The following is a 14,017-nucleotide window of genomic DNA, read 5'->3' on the forward strand; positions in this document are numbered from 1 at the left end:
AAAATATGGGTTTAAAGTTAAATATGAATCGATTTTGATGTGAAATAGTTTCACAATCTATTCAGCGAAAAAATAATTAAAATCTATTAAAATACCAAAAAAACCTACGCAGTGGTAAATACATTTGGTGGATTTGGTAGTTTATCAAAAAAGAACTGATGGCCGCATTTTAACATGTTGGGAAAACATTATGTAGAATCTCATAATCTAGATTTTAAGGCCAGTGGGTTACAAAATGCTATATTTGAACATCAACTTCTTTAATTCGTGCTAATTACTTTCCTTGGCACACTGAATAAATAAAGCCAGTCAGTTAGTTGGCGAAAATAGGGAGTAGAATTAGTATTTTTACTACGACTTCCTAATATCACTAGTATTTACAGCAAAAACTTATTTTTCTAATAACAGTATAAATTACAGCACCAAATATATTAATTCCACTTTTTTAAATTAAAATATTTGAAAGCCTTCCAGTTTTACAATATTTTAATGTTTATTATCAACAACATGCAACAAAATTGGCAGATTATTTCTCTCGGACGCTTATGAAGCATTTTCCTTAAAATTATTTTACGACAGAATGATAATACACAAAACTTTTTCTATTTTATCACTATACGATTACTACAAATTTTTAATGACTTACGAGAAAAAAAAAAAAAAAAGCATTTTTATCAATTTTTGTGCAAAAGTTTTGAAACTAATCATTCTCAAAACCAGGTGGCGCACAAGTAGTAGTGTAAACAAAGCGCAGACGATGCAGATGTAAAATACATTTTTAAAAATGTTTTTATTTATTGTGTATTCCGATGCGACATGTTTTTTTTTCTTTAACTCCTGTTTAAATGATGATAATTCCAAGAAAAATCTCTAAAATAACTGTTCTAGAATATAATAAATTTTAATTGGTCAATTAATATTAAAGCAGAAAATTTAGAATAATCCAAGACGAATCCGTTAAACTAACAGCTGCATTTCAAGTAATTTATTCTGGAATTACAGGTTAGTAAAACCATTTTTTTTTTAATGGTTGCAAAAATGTTAAGGAACTGTTTCTGGTTCTCGGCGTATAGGTGCATCCAAATTTACAATAAATGTAGAAATGCTGACAAAGAAACCCAAGTTTGTCCGCCTGTACACCATCCCCATTGTCTTACTCTATTAGCCAGGCCTACTTACATAGGTCAACACAAAACCCACTAGCCAGCTGTTTCTCAACAGTGCTGGTAGTATAGTTATTAAGTGAAAGATAAAACAAATGTCACCGACTACCGGCTACACAATCAGAGCGTTGCGAACAGGGCCTTTAATTATTTCAGTTTTCCTTGGTCACTTTGCCATTGTAAATAAGTGAGCAGTGAATTTCAAGGTTCAGTGGGTAACGTCAAATCGAGTAAGGTGCGCTGTTGCTAAGGTAACGACGAAATTGCATAGGATGCGGGAGGTGAGGGGGGGGGGGGGGGGGAAGAGATTCTGTTAGTCATTTCAAATAGGGAAAGTCTGCTAAATGGCATCACTGTCACTTTATCTGCTTTACGTCATAACAGGTGTTCCCATCCGCTTCTTCCGTTTCTTTTATTATTATTTTTTTTATTTATTTTATTTCTATGCATCACATGGCACGAGACTCACGAATGCCTGCGCTAGAGGTGTTGCGTAAGGTGCATACGATTTCTTCCCCCCCCCATCTCTTTTCACTTCCGTCAGACGTTAGTAGTGGCGCTGGTTGCTCCGTCAACAGTCGGAAAGAAGGTGTGTTGTTGGTACGCTGTGCGTGTTCTGAAATGGGGCTTAATAACCAGAAAGTGCACTGTTGTGAATGTCATGACAAGTACTGTCGAAATGGAAGGAAAAATGAGGATGTAAGAAATAGCAGGAGACCTGTGGACTATCTTAGAGAACCTAGGATATTTAAGGTAATTTTTTTAATCGTTTGTGGAACTTAAAAGTGAAATGATTTTAAAATAATTTGGAATTAAGAAATTTTTAAGATAAATTTTGTTATAGAATTTTAAACCTAAATCAGTTTACCCAAAATCTAATCATGACGTGGTTACATAATAATTTTAACCGCTTCTAATGATTAACTAGCACACCAAACAACTTTTGAATTTATCGTTAATTATTATCGAGAACTCTCTCGTGGTTTAATTAGCCGTGCTTCGTTCTGAATGTTAATTGACCATTACTACAACCAGGCCGCGGAAGTCCTCAAACGAACACTTTAATCTGTAGGCCTTTCTACACGATGGAATGCCGTCTTGTAAATCAAGAGGATATCGCACTGGGAAGCCTAGTTTGTCTCTTTTCCTCCTCAGCTGAAATCTTGGCCAACATTATAAAAAACAATACTGAACATACTGGTGAGCCTTTTATTTAAAGACAGTTAATACTACTAGGAGCAATCGCTATTTAATTAATAAACGAAATATTAGTGTCAGTCTCTTTTATTAAGTAACTAATATTCAATTTCACTTCACTTTTTAGTAGCAGAGCAGTAAATTTTTCTTATATTTAACCTCACGTAAATGAAAAAAATAATAAATGTATCAATCATAAAAATGACATAGTATCGAATCAATGTACGAAATAAAGCAGTGTACAATGCTGCATTCAAGATTTCCCCTGGCACTATATTTTGGCGAGCCATTTTCTTTTTTCTTTTCTGGTTTAGAAATATAAGAATTATACGTTATTATTATTTGTGAATCCTGCCGAAACTTCCGTAGCTCAGTTGGTAACGATGATGCCCTTTGGATGAAACGATCCAAGTTTGAATTCCATCGGGGAATGGATACGAAGAACATTTTTTTTTTTTTTTTTTTTTCTCGGCAAACCTTAGCTAAAACACATAATTTACTAACAAATTATATTCCAGCGGGCTATAAGACTAACCACCTTATCTTACTAAATTAAGAATTCGGAAGATGAGTTTGTTGGCCGGTTTGAGCTCTAAAATGCTGGAAAAGAAAAATGCGAATCACACTCATGAAAAGTTTTAAACTTATAGTACATGAATGCCGTAAGTAGTCTACGGAATTCACGTTTGGTCCCGGAAACCTTCCAACTTCTAGAGACAACAAGGAACTTCTTGAAGCTTCAATAAGCAAAGTGAAGGACGTCACCGAGTAATACAGTTCATCTACTACCTAAACATGTATGCACATCCATCCATATTCACAACGAGATTTGAACTCGTAGCCTGGCTTTAGAGATGATATTCAAAAGAATTTTAAATATTTTTTTTCTCAAATTGATTAAATGGAAAGTCATGTATTTAAATCAAACCTAAAGCTAGCCCTTCGTAAAGTATTTCAAGGATGCAAGAATACATGTACAAAGAAGGGACAACCGACTTACAAGAGACAAGTCTTAAAAGCCACACACGAGCCCGAAATTATTCTGCTTTAATGCTTTTGGTTTTACAATCTTAATTTTTCCTTAAGGATTAAATGTTTAGCTTCATATGATTTTGCCGTCGTACTTTCAGTTATTTGTTGATTACCTCTTGCATTATTCAGCGAACCATTAAAGTAGGGGTTAACTTGCCACAGTATCCCAAGACACATCAAGGATATCCAGAAAGGTCACGGTAAGTATTCATAGCTGGCAAAAAGAAAGGGGGGAAAAAAAAAGTTGTAACTCAAGTCTATAAAAATGTTGCACAACACAAATCCCTTTCAGAAAATCACGTATTAGTTATAGCCTTTGTCACATAAATGAAATGGTCAGGAAACAATGATAATCCCTCCCTTGTAAAATTAGGATTCGGGAATGTCCCATTGTTTGGGATATTCCCTATTTCACACTTTTTGAATGATGGAATAAAGTGGGGAATGGGTTTCTAATTTATTTTGCATCTATCGTTAAACGTATGAATAATTCATGCGTAACTTTACAGATCGTATCACAATGACCTTTACGGTGTGTATAATGGCCGACACGTGGATGTAGGACGTCACATTCTTAGATTACCAAATTGCGTTTGGAGAAGATGCTGGTCAAAGATATAATTATTTAAATTATTAACCTGAACATAGCAAAGGTGTATTTCTGGCAGTGATAGTAGTGTAGCAACAAAGAAAAAAAAAAAAATAAACCAGAAGGGAGCTTGAGTAGCGTCCACCGGCAACTACTGCATTACGAAATTCACATATTGGGGGGGGGGGAATCGAATTTAATGCGCTCTCCCTTTGAAAGGAATCCTTCCTTAAAAGGAGAGTAGGAAGAGATCCTTTCGATGGGACCAAAAAACGCTCATGTCTTCATCCAATGGTGTTTTTTTTTTTTGAGGGGGGGGGAGGATATTCGTGGTATTGCCGATTCCTGAAATTCGAGTGCTCCGTAATCTAAAAGATGTATGCAGATCTGCATATTTTGATATATTCTCAAATAGTTACAACTGGTTGGATTGGCGACAGACCATTTAAGATCATTGGACGGAGGATGAGTCAGCGAGTAGAGCTTAGGGCATAGCATGCATGAAGTAACAATTGTTATACTCGTACTTCATAAACAAGCCTAAATAGAAAAACGTACACGCCTAAATAATAATAATAATCTGTGTCCTTACAGGCACTTAAAGCCCACAACCTGCCCAGATTGGCTTTCGTAACCATGACTTTAGGTTAAGGTGATTAAGTCTTATGGGGAATGCAAGATTCACAGTCTAAAGAAAATGTAAGATTCAAACTTAGCCAAAGAGGGTACAAATGTCTTTCAATCTGATTGCGCAGGAAAGTGCTCAGAATGGTCTGTCTATTTGCTGGGGAGAGAAAGAGAAAACTTCATACAGTCTCCATCTGAGACCAACATCTGGACTCGGCCTCATTTGATAAAAATGTGTTCTTAACAGCGCATTCGAGCCGAAAGCCTTTCCCACAACATCTACGTGTCTTACTGATGAACACGCCAGCTGCCTGCATGTTGTGGTCAGTAAACCTCTGGAGCCTGCGCGATATTTTTACTGAATTTTGATTACATATCATTATGCATATGTAAATGTTTATTTTTTTTATTAATTACCATATTTACATACATCAGTACTACTTGTCAGAGAATAGAACACTAATAAAAAATGGCGAAACGATATTACGCGCCCTACTGAAGGAATAACATTTTCAAGACATTTGCAGAAAGTCTTCCCTTTCTAGAAATGATAAAAAAATATAGAACTAGAAATAATAAAACAATACCAGAGACCAGGTCTTTATTGCAACAAATATCCGTTTATTTGATGCAGAAGTAAAAATTTTTGTGAACTAAAAGTCCTTTGCTTTTTTAGTTCATTATGAAGAACAATACGTTCTTCCAATTTCGGACACCTCTGAACCTTGACTAAGAAGTAGCGTATGCTAAGTGGGAATATGTTTTTGATTTTTCTGGGATTTTTTCTTTGATTTCCTTTAAACATGTATTTGTTAATATATTTGCAGAAAAGATGCCTGCTGGTTTTTACACAAGTTCTGCGGCTACTGTTCTACAATGCGTATTATACCACAAAATTTATATTATACTGGAACAATGGTGTTTTTTTTTAATTGAAGATTACTCAATACTCATTTAAGATATTTGATATTGACCTTAGCTTTGAGCACAGCTTTATATCTATATTAAAATCTAATTATAAAGATAACTGGAATTCAAAATGCATTGCAATATCTATCATCCGGTAGTGCAGTTGTATGTCCCTACATTACTCGTTTGCTTGAAAAGACTGGGATTCGAATCTAGAAGCGAGGAACCTTTAGAAGTTCTTTATCTGGAAACTTTCCTCCCAAATGGCCGCAGTCAACAAGTAAGTGCATTAGTCCCTTCGGCAGTAATAGTCGCACCAAGCAATATATTATAGACCTACATTTTCTTTCGATGGTTTCATTTCCTTGTAAGTAACATAACCTGCCAATCTAATTTCATTCCCCATTTTTTTGTGTTTCATCTTTAGGCTCAGGGCCATCGCGCCCTGAGGCAAACGATTAAATATCGCCCCTGATGGATTATAAGACAAAAATATAAGAAACTCCAATTGCTATTTTGTTTTCATTCCAAGAGAACCATTAGTGTAAAACGATTACATAATAATATTAATTAAATGTTTGCTCTACGGGGATATCGCACAATAAAACTGTTTATAAGCTCTTCTAAATTTAAATTATAAGTTATGTCCGCCTCTATCGATATAGTTGCTAGACCAACCAGTCTTTCTTGGATCATTGCTGTTCGCAAATAATTTTTAAATCGCTTTAAGCTTGTAAAAACTTCTTTCCGCACTTTAAAAAGGAATTGTTAGCGTAGCGACGGCGCCTACCGCAATATGGCCGAACGAGCGCCCTTATTAAGCTGCGCCGTTAGGCAGGCTGTCTCTATGCTACACCCTGTCGACGGTACTATTTAAGCTAGTTTGAAAAGTTTAATCTTTATTTTCTCTAGTTACTTATTACTATATCTTTCATCATTTTACACTTTAACTTTCTTATGTTTCTTAAATTTCTTATAGTGCTTCATTTATTGGAATTCTTAGTAGGTTTATAAACCTTGAGGATGATTTGGCAATAACACATGTTGCAAGAAAAGTTCAAGGTCTTCTGGAATAGACAAGGAAACAGACGAGGACAAACTGGTAAATGCACTTCGGCTCGCCAGATGCAATTGTGTAGTTACACATAAAATTTCATATAAATCATGATCCAGGGTTGCTTTACTGTCTTATTTTGAACGGAGAAAATCGTCTAGTTTCAAGTCACGATCATTAAAATTTCCTGTTATTTTAATACCCGAATCAACTTTGCATATAATTTTGTTGTTTAAATTTTAAAAACTGCTACGCTGGTGTATTATTTTAGCATTGAACAATTCTGTTGAGAATAATATTTCAAAAGTGTTAAAATCGGATAGATTCTTACCACACTGGCAAAGAAGCTCCAGTTTTTGGCTATAGCATTGTCATATAATGATGTGAATTGTATTCCATCAGGAACAAGAATGTAGTTAGTCCACAGACAACGCCTAGACATTCCTGTTCCAAGAACGTTCACCTTGAAACTTATTTTCCCTGTGCACATGCTTTAATCTTCACATCCCAATATATGGTACTTATTGTAGGAGGCGTTTTAGTAATCGAATAATATAATGCTGATATAATTAGTGCCACTTATAAAACTTGGGATCTAGAACCCTAAGTTGGTTGGACCACCCGAGCACACTAACAAGCATAAAATATTCGTTACAATAAGTTCGCTGAATAATTTTCCGTTCACGGCCCTTTAAAATTCAGAAGCCAGTACAAAAAGGAGGTCCTACTGATATTAGTGCAATATGAAGGCACCCTAAAGAGTAAATAACCCGGGAGCCAAACAAGGAACTTTTTTCAAGCCCTTTCAGGGCTTTCAATAAGTACGTTGTTGGTATCGCACCGAAATTGAAATCATCTATCCCCAAAAATTGTAGTTGTAGATGCAGCTCTTACATGAAAACCAAGGGAATGGTTATTCAATAGCTAGGATATGTTCGCAAAATTACTCAAGATTGAAATTGACGTCGCGCAGGTGAACTTATCAGCCGTCTGGAATGCAAGTGCTGTTCGAATAACGGGGAAAAAAATTCAACTGAGAAACATAGAAGAGATGTCCGCATTTACTTATGATTGTGAGGATACTCTTCTTCGACAGTTGTTCCTTAAAATTGATAGAGGGCAACACAAGTGACTGTTGTTCTTACCTTCAACACATGTGACTTTAATTCTGCCACATGGCTTCGTGACGCAATTTATCAAGTATTTCCCAGAACCAGGAAAACTAAGCATTTCCCTACTTCCCCTACATGAGTCCTAAGACTTCATTAAAATGGAAGAACTTTCTTCGGGGCTCGATAAATACACACGCATCATAGACCGCTTGTGGGTATTTTAGAAATAATGCTCTGCAGGTGGGATGCCTACATTATCCCGCGTGTGAGAAAAGGCTTTTCAGAGAGTCAGTGATTATGCTGAATGAATGTAAGTTAAGTACAAGAAAATAAATAATAAAAAAAGGTCTTCCCTTTTCTTATCATTACCGTTTCCTCAATTCTCCTATTTGCAAGTGCGAAAACTTAGTTCATATTAAATAGCAGTTACAGAAAGAAAATCGATGCTAATGTTTCGTTAAGTACTAAATACTCGTAAAAGTACTGCACAAAAGTTTTTATTTAACCATAAAGCCCGTAACTCCTCTCCTGATAACAAATAAAGCGAAATAGAATTGAAAGCCAAACGGCTATTTTTCTGGCATCCTTAATAATAATTAAGGGAATTGGTCATTTACACCTGGATTTACCGATAGTTTTTCGGTATATATATATATGAAACTCAGATTCGTAGTTCTCGATCTTAGCGTTTTGCTTACTGGCAGTTGAACAACAAGGATTTGTATCCCTTAATTATTAAAGCGAAATAGAAGTTTAATAAATGAATATTGCACATTATAAATATCTTTTTAGAGAAATACTTAGAATTAATTATTCATATGCACTGTTAAAAGTCAGCACGCATTTTCATAAAAGCATCCTCCGTATCACAAGATCGACAATGGTGTTGTGAAGTTGTAGCTTTGAACTGTAATAAATCTAATACTAATCCCCCCCCCATATTAAGAGAATAGCAACTCGTTACAGTGTGGATCCCTTGTTAATACCCGAAATTAACGAAAGATCTCATTAATTTTATATTTCAGAAAGTTATACATGTTAAGTACTGCTGAATAATTACAGGCCATGTTTAAATCCCTTGCTTATTTGAGACCTGAAGTAGTTTGAAAAAGTTCCGTACATGATCTAGATCAGGGTTCTCAGATTATTTAACTCGTACCATCCACGGTATTAATGTACCATCAGTATAAAATAAAAACGTATTAAAAATAAATTTACAACCTGTCATGGATAGGATTATCATAAAAAATGACTAATTTTATAGTTCAATAAAAACAGTTCTTATATTAAGTGGCTAGGAGAGGTCTGAGGTAAATTGTTGTGGAATAAAAGATGGGACTGAAGGGGTGGTCTCGACGGGAGCAGCAAAGTCAAAAGCTCTTGTAGAACGATAGAATGAGGGATTGTGAGAACATCAGGGATGAGCTATGATTTTTTTTTTATATAAATGAAGAGGAATAGAAGGAATAAAGGGACGAAGTTTGTGGTCTCGATTAGATTGATTGAATCTCAAATTCCATCAACCAAGTGTCAGCGAAATCTGGATGACGGAAAATGATATATTGAGAGGAATAGAATATAATGATTATCTTTTTTTTAAGAGAAGACGAAGGATAAGATAAGAGGTCGTGTATTACTGATCAACAATTGCCCTTCAAGGGGAGGAATCATGGAAGCCGTAGTAAAAGTGACTGAGGTTGGGGTGAGCAGGAACATTATATATTTAGTTGGACATTGATATAGTCCGAATAATGTTCAGCGATTCTGAGATGCTCGGGCAGATTAGGTTGGTAATAGGTAACAGATAGGCAATAATAATTGGTGACTATGGAAACATTTGATGGAAGCAAGAAGCATTGTGTGTATGGAGAATGACTGCATTGAGTTAGTTAGTTAGGGATAACTACTTTACACAACGTAGAGCGTCAAGAGCGTTGGATTGTCTCAAAAAGGATAAGTGGCTATAATGTTAGCGAGAGCGATCATGTGAATTTCTCCAAAGTTTTTCCACAGCTAGTGTCCAAAGATGAGTAAGGTTGGCTAAGAAATCTACTGTGGAGAGGATTATAACATGTTATTATACTCATCCAGCAGAAGTTTTTGGAAAAAGTAGAATACCATCTGGACTGAGAGACATTAATATGTAGATTGAGAATTTCTGATGTCTTTTCGACAAGAGATCAGTTAAGGCATGCTGCAGGTTGTTCGTGTTAAAGTAGTAGGTGATTTTCCTTGATCCACTAACAGGTTGGAGAAGATTGATGTCAAAAAGTCGGCGTTATCTTTGTGTGGTGTTTCATAGTACCATCTGGACGTGACAGGTGGAAGCATGGATGGGCAGAATTTATACATAAGCTTTAGTTGGGGACTGAAAGGCCTCTACTACCCTTGGGCAATTTTTTGCATTTAATGCTTAGAGGGTTTGTTTGGTTTTGTTAATGATTTTTTAAACGTGTTGCGGTCTTTAATGTATGCTAATTGCGAATTTGCAGTTTTTGACTTGAGCCATTGAAGATATGCTGAACTTCCGTTTTGTACTTCTTCGACACACTTGATGGAGAACCAAAGAGTGTAGCAAATTATTGGTCAGTTTGTGTTGGCGAAACTGGTTAGAGATAGAATACAAAATGGGATTTTAATATTAATCTTTCGAGAGAGTTCTCTAAGAGGGCATATTTCAGTATCCTAATTACGTTTTGTAATGAATTGGATGCTGGAGATGCTTATGCACACGGAACCGTGATTTTTCTATAAAGCATTCGATGGACTGTTGCATGATGAATTACTGTTGAAATAAAGTGGAATGTGGATACTCGTCATTTCACAGTCTGGAAATAACCTCAGTTACCCAGGTCACCAAATATGTCCATAGAAATTTAGATGCGGCCTGATTAGTGCCTTATACATTTGATAGTGTCACCAACACCTTATCTCCAGTAGTATTACAAGCATTATGTCATCGATTTTCTAACTTCCGCAATGTATTCCCTGAATTTCAATTCACAGGCCATCAGGCACGAACAAAGTCTTCGTTTACCTGATGAAGTAAAACACCACCAATATGATACACCTCATTCCATCTCCTCTGGCCAACGTACACGTCATTTACATCAGCAACATTAAAATTTAATTCCAATCTTCCATCCAAGCACCGGCCTATTAAAATCCTCTTTTAACAAAAGCACATCAAAGCTCCGTGCTATTACTCTCCCCAGCTTTTCAATATTTGCAACCAATTGAATATCTCCACTCAAACTTTTAACTGTTTCGCCTATGTAAATTAAACAAGAGCGATACCAGCTTGTGGAACACCGTTTATCGCCCTTCTCTTTTTTTCCGATATTTCATCCCTCACAGACAAGTCAATTGGCTGATCCCTGTGCTCTTATATGAGAACTGGTACGCAAAGTAATAAGTGGTGAGATAGTGAGGAGTCAGTCCATGTTTCTACGTAATAATCTTGTGAATAACTAAGTTAGAATAATAATATTTGTATGGAGGATGGTGAATGAATGGAATGCATTGCAGTGGGTGGAGATGTACCAATGCATTGAAAGCAATATGATACATTTTGTGGTCTGAAGAAAAAGTTTGGCTTCCCGCGAGGAGTCTTGTGACATCATGGAGGAATGGGAAAATAATACTACTATAAAAGATCAAGATGAGAAAATAGCATATCTTCTCTCTGTAAACTTATAATTCATGGATTGATTTAATCAATGGAGGAGCTGAAAGGAAGAAAACGAATACTCAATTTACCCTGCAGTTTCATTCTGTGCACTTTTTTGGAAATAAATTCTACATTTTCAGCACATACAAACAGTGCAGACGTATGGGGACGTTCATTTTGTCATGATTTTCCATTAGTATACCAATTGTATTGTACATCATGTTATAGATATTGTCAGAACATTGGACCATTTCTCCACTGAAAATGAAAGAACCACCAAAAATTAGTGCACTGTTATGTTATGTCTCAATATTCTCGTAATGTAGGCCGCGTAAGAAAAAAAAAAGTAGATTCGTATCCTGTCCAAGACTTGCGGAACTTCTAGACGTTTAACATAAACAAGGTAGTTTTGCCAGTGCCACGTAATTCATATTCTCAAAATACGAATTATACGTAATTGCCACTCTTCACACTTTCATTCCAATTGACTATGTTTAGTTCCATCTTTAACATTTTCAGCATGGTGTCTAACATTATACATAAAAAGCACGTGAAAATAGGCTATTAAAAGAATTTTACCGCACCACGTAGTTCGATTCGACCATAGCAAATTTGCACAACACTATGTAAGGGATTTCGGTATTGTACTCATAGAAATTGACTTATTGTTTGGTTGTGGAAAAATAATAGTAACGTATGGCAGAGTCTGTTAAAATTTGTCCCAACGTTTCTGATACTTTCCGTACAGTGATTGTCAGAGGTGGATCAAAAGCGGATTAAAAATGGAATGCTAGTTATTTAAATATACTTGCGCGTTCTTTTAATTTTTTTCAATACTTTTGGAATACAGTGTGCTCATCATTTGATGCGATCTTCAAAGGTGACAAAATCCGATAACTGAGTAGAGTTTACGCTTCTGAAATTTTGCCTTTCCTACTGCAAACTGGACAGAAGATACCATACCAGCCTCATAGTTTTAGTTGCTCCGTAATTCCAGACAATATTTCTACATGGATTACTACCTTTTGGTGGAAAGACCAGCGTATTCTTCTTACGTCGCTGCGTGTTGTTACTCTAGTTGGGCCATCCTAGGCAACTAGATCAAGGGATTCCAGAGTAAGCACAATCTAAATCCAAGAAGACAAAGTGAATGACAGAACAGAAATTCTATATTTCAGTGGGCTCAATGATTGTTTTCCAAAACAAGAAATTGATCATAAAAATAAAACAATTATATTCGTTTCGCGTTTGCAGATGAGTTCTAATGTTTCTTGATTAGAAATAAGCTTTATAAAGCCATAGTTGAAAATGCGCATCGCCATGGAATAAAGCCTAGAGTGTGAAAGGGTTATGAATATATCGAAGCGATGGGTTGCTTAACACAAAGATCTGTAATATAGTTCCCGCATTTAACTATCAGTAAATACGACTGATAGCACAGTACTAAAACCTTGAAATTAAATTTGTGTGGTTCAAGTCAAAAGATAGTGAATATGGTAACAAATATTTTTAGACTCGCTGGAAGGATAAGTTAAAATTTAAATCCAGAATCGTAAACCATCTTCGGGATATTCGTACAAAGTTATTTGCTGGCTCCTGTGGGGGAGAAAAAATGCCTTTTATCAGCTAATAATGGGCGATATGTATACACATGCATCAGAATAATAATTTTTGCATAAAAATTATATGATGGCACTAAAAACTCCCAGGTATTGAGAGAGGAGAACTGATCAAGCTGCCAGTTCTCTGTATGATTATTTTTTTGTCACTGACATAGAAGTTTCTCGTATATAAAGCATGAAAAAACCAGAACTCCAGTGCTACTAGCATGTCCATTCAGTGTATGAATGAATTCACGAAAGATCTGAATCCTCTGCTTTCCTTTGTTGAAGTCAGATAAATACGGAGTATTTATCTGACTTCAACAAAGGAAAGCAGAGGATTCAGATTTATCTGACTTTGTTGAAGTCAGATAAATACTCCGTATTTATCTGACTTCAACAAAGTATTTATCTCACATTAAAAGACCTGATTTTAATGCTGCTATTCTCTCCAGTTCAAATGCCCACGTAATAATTAAACAAAGGAAAATGGCCTGTTGCATACACGTTGTCACCTTTTGTGTGACAGCGTGTATTCTAGTCTAAAAAAGAAAGATAAAACGAAGAAACAGACTGGGATCATCGATATATAATAATTGCAACGCAGGCATGGATGTAGAAAAGTAGCAAAACTTTTATCAACGTGTACTGAAGACATGGAACTAGAGGATTATCTGGGTAGAAGAGTATATACCTCGTAGCTGAAGCGTACGGATATGTAATCAGTATTTATAACGGTTCCCTTATACGACGGTGTGCTGAAAAGTTGTGATAATCACCATGGAGGAATTGAGGTAGAACCATGTATAACTTGCACATTAGTCAACATATTCCCCATGAAGTGTCATGCACTCGTTACAACTCTGCTGCATCATTTGCAATCCTCTGAGGAAAAAAGTCTTTCCCTTGATGCACAAACTAGTCATTTTTGTTCTAGGTGTTTATCAGAACTTTTCAGCTTCCCTCCCCCCACAAAGATGAAATATGAAACTAAGTTTCTTTAGGCTCTCATTTTCTTTAGTTATTTGCTTAAAGGAAACGTTAGCTCTTAATTAAGAACACG

General features: G+C 35.7%; 1 protein-coding gene across 1 annotated transcript in view; it reads left to right on the top strand.

The window, feature by feature from the left end:
• The first annotated feature begins 1,727 nt into the window (after positions 1-1,727).
• LOC150094225 (NADP-dependent malic enzyme-like) overlaps positions 1,728-14,017 on the top strand; it is a 46,702-nt gene continuing 34,412 nt past the window's right edge. Inside the window, exon 1 of the mRNA XM_090412321.1 lies at positions 1,728-1,916. Coding sequence (XP_090268447.1) covers positions 1,785-1,916 — 132 coding nt within the window. The 5' untranslated portion in view covers positions 1,728-1,784. The remainder of the gene's footprint in view (positions 1,917-14,017) is intronic.

The sequence above is a fragment of the Typopeltis vanoorti genome, chromosome 22 (genome assembly GCF_054136105.1).
Source record: "Typopeltis vanoorti isolate ZY-2024b chromosome 22, IOZ_Tvanoo_1.0, whole genome shotgun sequence".
NCBI classification, from domain to species: domain Eukaryota; kingdom Metazoa; phylum Arthropoda; class Arachnida; order Uropygi; family Thelyphonidae; genus Typopeltis; species Typopeltis vanoorti.